This window comes from Aethalodelphis obliquidens, unplaced genomic scaffold (assembly GCF_003676395.1).
Source record: "Aethalodelphis obliquidens isolate GAN/ISIS:26980383/991018 unplaced genomic scaffold, ASM367639v1 scaffold24, whole genome shotgun sequence".
Classification (NCBI taxonomy): domain Eukaryota; kingdom Metazoa; phylum Chordata; class Mammalia; order Artiodactyla; family Delphinidae; genus Aethalodelphis; species Aethalodelphis obliquidens.
In genome coordinates this window covers 1139327-1152072 of record NW_020837968.1, presented here as the reverse complement: position 1 = coordinate 1152072, position 12746 = coordinate 1139327, and the positions used below count along the sequence as shown (strand labels likewise).

Here is a 12746-nt window from a genome sequence, read left to right as displayed (position 1 = left end):
TTGGGAATGTAAATTGGTGCAGCCACTATGGAAAACAGTATGGAGGTTCCTTAAAAGAAGTAAAAATAGAGTTACCATATGATCCAGCAATCTCACTCCTGGGCATATATCCAGAAAAGACAAAAACTAATTCAAAAAGTTTCATGCACACCAATGTTCACAGCAGCACTATTTACAATAGCCAAGACCTGGAAGCAACCTAAATGTCCACTGACAGATGAATGGATAAAGAAGATGTGGTGTATATATATATATATATATATATATACACACACACACACACACAATGAAATATTACCCACTCATAAAAAAATGAAATATTGACATTTGCAGCAACATGGATGGACCTAGAGATTATCATAACAAGTGAAGTAAGCCAAAGACTAATATTATTCTCATTTATATGTGGAATCTAAAAAAATACAAATGAACTTATTTACAAACAGAAACAGACTCACAGACATAACAAATCTATCATGGAAAAGAATCTAAAAATATATATATATATATAAAACTGAATAACTTTGCTGTATACTTGAAACTAATGCAATATTATATATCAACTATAGTTCAGTAAAAAAATATAAAATAATAAAAAAAGAGATTTTAACACAACCTGTCCAAAGAGAAAAGTGACAATAAAAAATGAAATACAAGGATACATTTTGGCTTAAATCTTACTTATATTCCTACTTATACTAAAATTCTTTTACATCATTATTTAGAATATAAATTTCCACATTACAGAGGCAGAACAGCATCGTAGGTAGGGGCACAGACCCTGGATCCAGCCACCTGGATATGAATCCCAATTCTTTAAATTGCAGGCTATGTGACCTTGGACAAGTAACCTTTCTAAGCCTCAAATCTTTCTCATCTGAAAAAATAATAATGGAATAATAGATTTACCTCAGAGGACTGTTGTAATAATACATAAATACACATAAAACACTTATAACTCTGTCAACCCATTATAAGCTATCAATTAATGTTGGCCATTATTATTAACCTGTAATCAAGTTGTGAATGTGCACATCTACTAGCTTAAAATAGAAATTTCAATTAAGGATACCTCTGAGTGAAAGGCAACAAAAATAAGAAAATATACTATCAATGTGAAGAGTAATTTTCAATGAAAAGCTTAGCTTTGCTTTGTCCTGAAAAAAAAAAAATATAAATTTTTCTTCAGGCTAAAGCTAACGTGAAAGTACAGCATTTCATCCATATACTTTTAAAAAATATATAAATCATAAATATATCATGGAGATTAGATAAAACCCAAAATATTCAAAGGCCACTAAGGACAAAAGATAATCATTCATCTACTTAGTAAATACATTCATCAATTTATTACATGTATCTAAATATGATTATATTTAATAAACACAGTATATTATCTAAAAGTTAACTGCACTGCACTTACATAAGAATACTGAGGAAAGGGAACCAAGGTATTTTCTTTAAGGTGGGAGGAAGGATGACAATCACAAGCAAAGTAAAACAAAAGTATGATAAAAATCCAGTAGGTATTTAGGTACTGACCATATGATGATGATCTATGCATCTTTTACATGCATGTAGTCAGGAAACTCAGCCAATGTTTGGGCACCTACTAAATTAGCTGTGTGATCTTAATCAAGCCAGTAATTTAACCTCTGTCTACCTGCGTTATTAACACTTCATGGGGCTGTGAGAAGTAAACAAATTAATATATATGCGACACTTAAAACATCCTAGCACATAGTAAGCATTAGTAACTATTAGTCATCATCATCATCATTATTATTATTATTATTATTATTAGGATTACTGGCCACAGGACGGGCACATAGATATATCTCAAGTATAAATATGCATACACCTGGTTTATGAATATGTTATAACAGATCAAACTGGAGTTTCAGCTCTCTGAAAATACTGTAAGAACTTGACTTTGTCCCCTGGCCATTGCTAAAAACGCCTAGTATCTCCTCAGTTCTCCCTCTGCCACTGCCGGGGCATGACCGCATTGATACATGTATACACACCGGAGCACCACCAGTTCCCCTGCTGTGGTCAAGGGATCAGAGCTAATATGGGGCTTGCCTGGGGGAGAGGCGTGCTTGTGTGTCCCAAGGCGAAATCTTTCCACAGACATCACAAATAACAGGTAGGTTCTCAAAAACAAGAGTTGAGCTACATTATGGCTTAGATCAGTGTTTCACAAACTAAAAATCATTAGTGTCAATAAAATCAATTCTGTGGGTTATGATGATTAGCACTGGGGGGAAAAAAGGAACAGAACAAAGCAGAAAATATCAGAGTGCATTCACTCTAGATTCAAGCAATTATTTTGCTTCAGTGCATGTATGAGCACATATATATATATATACATATATATGTATTAGCATAATAATATATGTATTTCTGATCTTGAACCATCCCCCCCAAAAAAGTTGGAAAAGCACTGATTTTTATTACTTTTTGCAGGGTATAACCAGACCAATACTGCTATAACATAACTTCTTTGGGGAAATGTTTTCTGAGTTGATTTTAATCTTTCTCTATTGTAATATGGCATGCTTGTATTGGATTCCTTAATATTTGTTACACATCTACCGGATATGAGAAAAGGTACAGAATCCAAACATCAGTATGTACTAATAACCCACAATTCTAATTTGGCAAAGGTAGGGGTCATTTTATGGAATTAAAAAAAAATGTTTTCCTTGATTGTGAAAGTGTTCACATTTTTCATAAACTTGCTTTTTAAATTATGGAAATGAATCAAGAGTACACAGTATGAGTTTAAGTGACAAAGTTACAAGTGATTTTTGGAACAGGACCATTCTTACCTGGGGATTGACTGTGCCTACTTAGCACTGACTCTCAGGACTGAAGGCTAACTTATCAACCCCCTACCACTCAAGTCTCCTGATTTTTTACACCCAAGTGAACAGGAAGAGCAACTTAATAAAAATCTTAAATTATAAGAAAAGTCTTAACCAAAACTTTTATTTTCTATGAAAATGCCTTTGTTGGAAAGATCAATTAGTAGAATTTTCGGTTTATTTGTAGTCAAGAAATTCTTGCTTGCAAATAAAAATTAAGTTATATGTAGTTGAATATTAAAGCCATCAAGTGGCAGTTAAATTAAAAATCAAAACCACTTTTGATTGTTAAACTTCCATTTGCCTACAGACCAGTAGACTTAACAGGATTTAACCAAAACACAAAAAGAAACAAATAAAATCATTTAAAAATAAATTCAGCAAAGTCCAAAGAGACCAATGAAAATACATAAATTTGAATAATTCATTATAATATTTAGAACCTCTAAAGTAAAAACACATTTTTGTTATGTTATTAATTCAAAATTAATGCACAGAGGCATTGCAGGACCTGTTATCTGCATGGATTTGAATTTCTGACCAACAGAAGAGATACAACTTCTGAGGGAACGCTGAACTCCAAAGTCAGATAAATGTCCAAAGAAATCCCATGCTTAAATCAATTGGTAGGGATGTGTGGGGGTTATCCTCAGCATAAACACAATCTACACATATATCTGTTTCTTTTCTTATGGGGTGGGGGGAATTCAATAATAATGTATAAATCAAATGTTCACTTCAAAGTTATCAAATAAAAAAAAAACCTCAGTATTCTTTCACAGAACACTAAACTATGCCCCACCATTCTTAATCACCAACAGAAAACAAATAATATTAAGAAATTTCATCCACAGCATTTTTCTGACTGAATCCCAGTATGAATTGTGTCCCAAATCAGGACACACAAAATAAAGATATTTTCACATAACAAAACCTGACCCTGTGCTTCACTCCATATGGGTCATGCAAAATTATTATCAGATTTCGTATGGAGGTTTTACAAAGAGAAACATCACCAAATTAGCTCATTATATCTCATATGCCAAATCTTAAATTAACCTTGAATTTATTCATTTGGCATACCCTAAAGAATATTTAACTAAAATATTTAACATTAAAGTAGAGAATTATGCTACTGTCATTACTCTTTTCTATTCAGAACCAAGCAGAAACTGTCAGGATGGTCTACACAGTCACATTTTTTTTTTTAAGTTTTTAAACATTTTCTACCTCTAGAAAAGATTAAATTTAATCTAAGGAAAGATTTTAGTTCCCAGTAGGAACGACAAAAAAGATAAATTATCCAAATTTTTTCTCTCACCCCCATCTGTCATCTTCTCACCATTTTTGCCTTTTCACCAGCTAGGTTTTCGGTACAAGGGGAAAGGTCAAAGGACTCTTATTTTGCATGAGAATAGGCTGAAAGGAGGACAGCTGGGAGCCTAAGGAAAAAATACAACTGGATCAGTCTGAGCAACTATTAAGCACGTCAAAAAAGATAAAAGATCCAAAGTGCTGGAATCAAATTACTAAACTACATACTGTGGAGCTAATGGTTCCAGCAGAACGTCTCAGAGCTTATTAATTCTCTCTCCTAAACCCACTCTGAGACAGCAAGTTAAAGACTTCTTACAAGTCCAAAGTCAGAGTCAACCTTTCACCTTAGTTCAATTAAACAAGAGCTTACTGAAAACTTATTATCTGAAATAACCTGGGGTATCATGAAGGATACTAATCAAAAGTAACATACAAAACCTTCACGCTCACAATCTAATGATATAGGGAAATAACAATCAAAATTCTAGGTGGAATCCTATGAAAGGATTAAAATCCTATGAAAGGAATGTGGGTGATATGAGGATTACTGGAAAGTAGCCCTTGAACTGTTTTATTTTAAGAATAAAGAGGACTTCTGATAGGGATGATAAAGGAGGACATTTAAGAAACACAGGTCCTCTCCATCTGCATATTCTTTTCACTCTATCCATCACCAGTCCACTGAAGCCTATATTCAGGGCACCTCTGATCTACTCCTGTCCCACATCCAGTTCCCAATGCTGCTCATCTGCCTGGTCCAAGCCTGCAACACCTCCAACTTCCTTCTCATCACTGAAGCCAGAGTATCTTTCTAAAACTCCTATGGCCGTCATTTCCTTTGTCAAAGTTTTCTCAACTTTCTATCACTTATTGGATAAAAACTTCTCTGTACTGCATACAAACCACTCAAAACTTGACCTCTGCTTACTTGCCAATCCTCACCTCTTGTCATTTTCATTATGCCTCCTTGCCCACCCCGAAATCACCCTGCCTTTAGCAATTTCCAGAAACAGCTACCTCCATGTCTTTGCAGCTGTGGTCCTTCTGCCTTGTAAGTTCCTCCCTATTCTTTAGGTCTGAGCTCAAATGCTACCTGCTCCGTGAAATCTTTCCTAATTCCTATAAGCCTCTGTATTTGTCCTGATAAGATGATCTTATTGTAATATAATTGTATTTGTGCATGTACTCATTAACCTCTAAGATTCTTGAGGACAGAGAATATATCATTTCATATTTATTTGGCATAGTAGAGACACTCAAAAACTGCATTAATGATCAATAAGAGAAGCTAGCATTCCCTACACACCTAAATTTCACACGATATTTTAAGTGATTCACAAGGACTATCCCATTTAATCCTCATAGTAACCCCCATGAGAAGGTACCATTAGCATCAGCCCACTCTATCTGTGAGGAAACAAAAGTACACACACAGGTTAAGCAACTCACATAAGACCTGGATTCAAAAATGCAGGCAGTCTGACATCACCACAGCTCATACTTTGTAACCAATATGATAAAATCACAATCTCAATCTCTTGCTTGCTCTCTTTCTCTGTACTGGGGAAAAGCCAGCAAGCCCCAACGAAGCTAAGCAAGAGAGGGGCTCAATAAGAGGGGTATAATGTAAAATACATCCAGGAAGGAGGCTGGAAATAAGCTGACAATGTGCCTTACTGATTCCCACAATTATCTGATTATCTGAACTGAATTTGGTTAAAAAAGCTGCAAAACGCCTTCTTCTTAGTACATTAGGACCTTGACCTTGAGCACTCTTTCCCCAAATAGTGTGCACAGAACTCTACTTTCCTGGGAGTTTCCAAGGAAAACCCCAAAAGTGTCTAGTGGTAAAATTATTTGAGGAAATGCCAGGTTAAGTAAAATGAACGGGTTTCTTTACTAAAGAATTTGAGAGCATTAATACAGATAGATGAGTATAGTTATCCCCGTCTTACCTGAACACAGAACCCCTTGCTCATAACATATCTCACGGGCCTAGTTAGTGTTCGATAGGACAGTTTGAGGCCTACAATGCCATTTGCAAACTGACCCCTGCCCACACACCTCAAGTCAAATTAGGTCAAATTAAGGTGTAATACAGGAAGCATGTGCTAAGAATACAAAGTCTAAAAAAGAGACTCAACTTGAAAGATGAAATGTTGTCAGGTATCTCAATACAAAAATGTTGTTCTCGTCTCTATACCCCTCACAGCATCTGTTCACAGCTCTTCAAGGGCATTTACCAACCTGAGTTTAACACGCTACTTGTATCCGCACACTTATCCAACTGACCTACTCAAAAAAAGTTGTTTTATTCATTTGTATAGAAACTTAAACACAGTAAAAATAACAATAAATAATTATTAAATTGGATTGTCAAAAGCATTCTGATTTAGAAAAAAATATTCAAAGGCATAAGAAAAAGCAAAAAGAGGTTACCACTGCTATGCCATAGTTTATACTATCGAATATTTTGAGAGCAAATAATTACCAATGCCTATGTAAATGCAAATGTAACCAATTTCCACCTATGCCAATAACAAGTAACTCAACACTCCAAGACACATTGGGATATATTAAACTGTATAAGTAATTTTACAAGGTCAAATTACGCTTATCTCTTCTTTTTATCATTCTATGCAGTTGAATATATTTCCCAATTTCATAACTTTGATTTATATGTAAATAGCTGAACTGCTGCAATTTAAAATTTCACATTAGAAAGTCCGTATAAGACACCTCCAAAAATTATTTTACTAGCAAATATTAGATCTCTTGAAAGTAAATATTCACTGATAAAATTTTAACTTAAGGTTAGAGACATTTCCTATATAGGCTTTTTTAATAAAGAAAAAGTTGATATATTCATTATTATAATAACCCAAGAATACTATTAGGATACTTCCTGAAGTCTCTGTCTACAGAATGAAATTACATTTAGCACAGTTTTATTCCTAACTATGTATTAGAATAATCTGAAACATCCCAATTCTAAACAGTACTGGATACTGGAAAAGTGACTGTATTTATGACTCACATTATTACCATGCTCAAGGGGAAATAGTATACAAATTATTAAATTACATCTAACATAACCTAACTCAATTTTCTATAATGACTCAAAAATATCAGTTACCTATGAAATTAAATTAGCATATAAATCAAAGCTCTACATTCGTAATTATTGATACTCTGGAATTTTTCACACTAAATACAGGAACTAATGATCTGTCACCTACTGCCACGACATGAGGAAGAGAAAATAAAGGGTAATATAAATACTTAATTCCTGAATCACAACAAACCCATAATAACAGGATAAAATATGTATCAAAAATCAAATATCCTCCCTACTTAAGTTTTCTTTTTAAAAGTTACTTTCAAAGTTTAGTTTCCAACTATCACCTTTAAAATACCCATGAAAAGTAAGTTATGAGAGACAGGAAACAAGCTTTCTTTTCTTACCTATGCGGTCAAATGTCTTATCGCATTTGGGACACTGCAATATTTTTTTGTTACTGTTCTGAATGACTACAGGGGTTAATCCCTCATGAATGCTTCCGACAGAATCACCAGCCTCAGCCTCCTCTTCTGCATCATTGGGATCCTTTTCACTGTGCTCTTCAATGTCAGAGTATTCATCTGACATTTCCTCCTCTAGCTCATCCTCTTCAGCATTACATTCACTGCCGGGATCCTCAGAATCATTTCTATCTGACTTTTCCTTATCAAAACTGTCTTGATTCAAATTGTCTGACCCATCACCACTTTCTTGTTCATCATCACTAGTGTCATCAAACTTAACAGGGCACTTCCGATTCCGTTTTGATCTCCTTGTGGAAAAACTTCTCTCCAGCATTTTTAACCCATGCTTTTTCCCTAATAAAAGGGATCTATGGGTTTTCGCCAAATGATTCTCTAAAGACTTCTTATAACAAAAATGTCTACTACAGAATTTACACTGATGATTACTCGACAGTCTTCCAGTTAACTCACTTAGTGTTTCTTCTGGTGACGATTTTTCAGTTAGCTCAGACTGAAAAGTGGCAACATTTTCGTTATTTAGCAGCTTAACTGCATCTATAATATCCAGGAATTTTGCAGCCTCTAAAACAAGTGGGATTTCATATTTGTACACAAAAAATTCTGATGTGTAAAGAAATTCAAGCAAATGCTGAAAAACGGAGTGAGTTACGTGATCCAGGGTGACAACATCCGTGCTTGGATTTTTGCTCAAACACGCATGAAAATAACTACTGCCAACAGCAACGACGACTTTGTGTGCGCTAAATTCTTTTCCTTCTACTATGATAAGTAAGTCACAGAAAGATGGCTGCTTCTGCCTATCATCATTTAAATACTTCAGCAAGTTCTTATTGTACTGCAAAGAACTCAGAAGTTTTCTCTGATCCGGAGAGGGAGGAAGTTCCTGGTAACAGCGAAGAGCTTCGGGAGCTGGTCTTTCCGTGGAATGAGTGTAGGTTACTTGCTCACACTCCACTGCAACATTTCCTTCCGAAGAATCTTTACGGTAGCCTAGATGGATCTTCTCGTCAAGATGTGAAGTAACCTTTCTCCTTTTCTTCATTGCAGTACAACGGTATCAGAACAAGAAACTTCATAAGTGTCTTGAGGGATTTATAAAGGAAAACTAGATTGTCTTGGATCACAGCTTCTGGAGGGGCGTGCCCGAGGGTTGCATGGTCTGCGAAAAGAGTTATGAACCATGAAAAATAACTGCATGGCCAAGCGATCCTAAATCATTCGCGGCATTGTAAACAAATCCTTCCTAAACGAAAACTAAATTATGATAAAGTCACCGCTTCCACTCATTCGTGGCTGAGATTTTAGGGCGGAGAACAAGGAGGGCCGGGTTAGAAAACACAGCCAACAAAAGAATTTTAAAGGAGGCAGAGCACACCTTGCAGGCCCGATTCCCGAACCGGGTAGGGGAAAGTGGGGCAGAAGGGGAGGCTCCGCGGAGCGCGCCGTGGGTGCAGGTCGAGGCGGCCACCTTCGCGGTGCAGGGGCGCCGGGACAGTGACAACCAGGCCGTCGCGGCCGCGGAACCCACGTCCCCCATTAATACGCTTCCCAGGGGCGGCTAGGCGCACCTCCTCGGGGCCGGCGAGCGTCCAAATGCTGGAGGCGCCCGGCGGGACGGCCCCGGGAGGCGCGGAGAAGAGAGCGGGTCACCCGAGGGACGGCCGCCGGAGCAGAGCCTCCTCAGGCCCCGCCGGGTGGAGATCGCGCCGCCGAGGGCGCCCCCGCCGCCCGCCAACCCGCTCCCCGCGCAGACGCCCCGCGCGTCCATTACCGGGAACCCAGGGCTACCCGTTGGCTCCCGGCCGCTGAGCTCCACTCCGGGCGCGCTCGCTCTGGCGCCGACCCACTTCCGGGTTCAGCCCCCGGCCCCGCCCGCCCTTCCCCTCTTGACGCCCTGCCGCCGCCGCCGCAGCCACCGAGCACGTCCACCGCGCGCGCAGCCTCTCGGCCGCCAGACACCCCAGCGCGCGACCCTGCGCCGGCAATGCGCATGTGCGCGCACCCTCCCTACGCATGCTCCGTGAGGCCCCCCGCCACCCTCGCGGCGACCCCAGCGACTTCAGGAGTCCGTTACTCCGGGTTTTCGCGGCAGTCCGGTGGCCGCTGTGACTGAGCCAGTCGGGGCCTCGCCGGCAGCCAGGCGGGGACCGGCGGAGGGGAAGATGAGGCGGAGTTTCGTAGGGGTGGGCGGAGGCAGCATGCCGCGAGCGGACCGCGTCCTCATGGCTTGTGGCCGGTTGCGGCAGCCCCTCAGCGGAGGGCGAAGCCGTCTCCACAAACGCTGACCTGCGTCTGAAGAACCCAGCCGGACGCAGCTAACGCAGTTGCACCTAGAATTCATTTTTAACTTTTTATTGTCCACAGAAAACACTGAAAAATGTACATACAAGTATACAGCTGGCAGGACAGGGAAGAAAGCCGAAACAAAAAGAAAAGAAAAAGGTCCACAAGGATAACTTTTGGAGCCAAGATTGTGCGTTTCTAACACAGTCGCAGGTGGTGCTGGTATTGCTGCTCTGAGGACCACATGTTTAGTAGCGAGGTCCTAGGCTTGTGACTTTACAGACACGAGGAAAATAAGGCAGAGGCTGAAGCCAAATAGGATGGGTGACCAGGTTGGTGAACCCATGTCCGAGTCCCCTGTGGATGGAAGAGTTACAGAAAAGTTATCGCTGACACTTGTTAACGGTAAGGCAAACTTTATTCAGGGCGTCTACTACAGTGGGGTTTTGTACTAGGTCAGAGAGATTGGGCGCAATTCCAGACAAGGGAAGGTGGGAATTTGTAGCCCAGGAGCCGGCTGGGCGTGGCTGGCATGTCCGTGAACAGAAAACGGCTAAGAGAAAACAAGAGGGGTAAGGGGGGCGGAGTGGGGGGCCGGATTCTGGCTAAACTGACCTGACAAGGGTTCTTGCGGGAGGCAGGTGGGATGATCAGACAGGGCTCGAGGAGGAGGAGGAACCAGATGTCAGATATTAAGGGTGGGAGATTCTGGCTAAACTGACTTAGCAGGAACCTTGCTAAAACTGAGGAATGCATAGACAAATAACAGAAGTTCAAAAGTCAGAGGAGCCTAATTGAGAAGGGAGTTTAGGGCCACCTGATTAAAGTTTGGTGAAGGAGAGAATCTTTGTTAGACCTAATCCAATCAGTTGAACGTCTTTACCGAGGAAGCTATTCGCCTCGAGAGCATAGAAACTCAGCCTGATTCCCTGAAGTATTTGGACTCAAGGCTGGAACAGCAATTCTTACCCGAGTTTCCAGCCTGCAGTCCTGCCCTATGGATTTTAGACTTATAAGCCCTCAGAATCAATCATGCAAGCCAGTTCCTTAGAATATCTGTCTATCCTCTATCTATCTATCCAGATAGATAGAACCAAACAAATGTTGGTTCTGTTTCTCTGGAGAACCCTCGCTAATACACCAGCAATGAACAGGAAGAAAATAAAATTGAAAAAATCATGCCTTTATGTTTTCCTCGATCGTATAGCACCAACATCCATGTCCCTAAGGTGTCAGAGGTCTTTGTCAGAGGAAGTAGCAGTGGGGCGGGGGGGCCGAAAAGGAAAGCGCAGGGGCAGAAAGCCAAGACAGAAAGGAAATCTACACTCTTCAGAATCTCTTTCCTGTGTCTTCCTTTTGCTGATCTGTCATGGTCTTAATTCAGCATCCTTTAGCAGGCTGTTTCACAAATTTATTTCTGAAAATGAAAATGTTTTTCTTCATTTATTTGTTGAATATCCATTAAACAACCACTCTGTACCAGGCATGTAACATTTTAAATAAACTTAGTCATAAAAGATGTTACTTGATGGCATCAGAGGTATAAAATACCTGGGAATGAATCTAATGAGTTATGTTCAAGACCTCTACACACAATTCTCTACGACAGGGCTGACAAAATTTTCTGTAAAGGACCAGATATGAAATATTTTAGGTTTGTGAGCTACGGGTAGTATCTTTTCCATTTTATTCTTCATTTTTATGACAACCCTTTAAAATGTAAAAATTATTCTTATCTCATGGACCATACAAAAAACAAGCCATGAGCTGATTTTGGCCTGTGGGCCATTGTTTTCTGAGAACTCCCCCTAAAACCCAACTCAGGGAAATTAAAGAAAACATTGAAGAAATATGTCATATTCATAGATTGGAAGAATCAATATTGTAAAGATGTCAGTTGTCCTCAAATTGATCTGTAGATTTAAAGACATCAATGTATTGGACTTAATCAGTATTAAAAACTTCTGTTTTTCAAAACCAATTAGGAAAATCAAAAGGCAAGCCAAAGATTAGGAGAAGATATTTGAGAAACATATGCCCCCAAAATAAAACGGACTCTTGCAACTAATGAGAAGGAAAAAAATATGTAAAATGAGCAAAATATTAGAACAGACATTTCATGAAAGAAGTACATGAAAGATCTTATCTTTAAATTGCATCTTAAAGGAGATGCTAATTAAAACCACACTGAGATACATCCCTGAGCATAACTAAACTTATAAAGACTGACAGTGTCAAGTGTTGATAAAGATGCAGATCAACTGGAAATCTCATTCACTTCTTTTTTTTTTTTAATTTTTATTTATTTATTTATTATTGGCTGCTTTGGGTCTTCGTTGCTGCACGCGGGCTTTCTCTAGTTGCGGCGAGCGGGGGCTACTCTTCGTTGCGGTGTGCCAGCTTCTCATTGCGGTGGCTTCTCTTGTTGTGGAGCATGGACTCTAGGTGCTCAAGCTCCAGTAATTGTGGCACACGGGCTTCAGGAGTTGTGGCATGCAGGCTCAGTAGTTGTGGCTCGCAGGCTCTAGAGCGCAGGCTCAGTAGGTGTGGTGCACGGGCTTAGTTGCTCCGCGGCATGTGAGATCTTCCCGGACCAGGGATCGAACCTGTGTCCCCTGCATTGGCAGGCGGATTCTTAACCATCACGCCACCAGGGAAGTCCCTCATTCACTTCTTATTGGAATACAAGCACTTTAGAAAATAGTTGAGCAATTTCATAAAATTACACAT

The 12746-nt window shown here is 39.4% G+C and overlaps 2 protein-coding genes across 4 annotated transcripts in view; one reads left to right on the top strand and one right to left on the bottom strand.

Annotated features, from left to right (window-relative positions):
• Positions 1-9584, bottom strand: part of ZBTB41 (zinc finger and BTB domain containing 41) — a 51104-nt gene extending 41520 nt beyond the window's left edge. Inside the window, exons 1-3 of one of the 3 annotated variants that reach the window (XM_027122139.1) lie at positions 9505-9584; positions 7653-8892; positions 6435-6479 (exon numbers count right to left, since the gene is read on the bottom strand). In XM_027122139.1, the coding sequence (XP_026977940.1) occupies positions 6435-6479; positions 7653-8775 (1168 nt within the window). In that variant the 5' untranslated portion in view covers positions 8776-8892; positions 9505-9584. Of the gene's footprint in view, positions 1-6434; positions 6480-7652; positions 9467-9504 lie in introns of those variants that run through there. The other 2 variants (XM_027122140.1, XM_027122142.1) reach the window with 2 other exon arrangements.
• Positions 9585-9629: 45 nt separating this feature from the next.
• Positions 9630-12746, top strand: part of CRB1 (crumbs cell polarity complex component 1) — a 268288-nt gene continuing 265171 nt past the window's right edge. Inside the window, exon 1 of the mRNA XM_027122138.1 lies at positions 9630-10421. Coding sequence (XP_026977939.1) covers positions 10337-10421 — 85 coding nt within the window. The 5' untranslated portion in view covers positions 9630-10336. The remainder of the gene's footprint in view (positions 10422-12746) is intronic.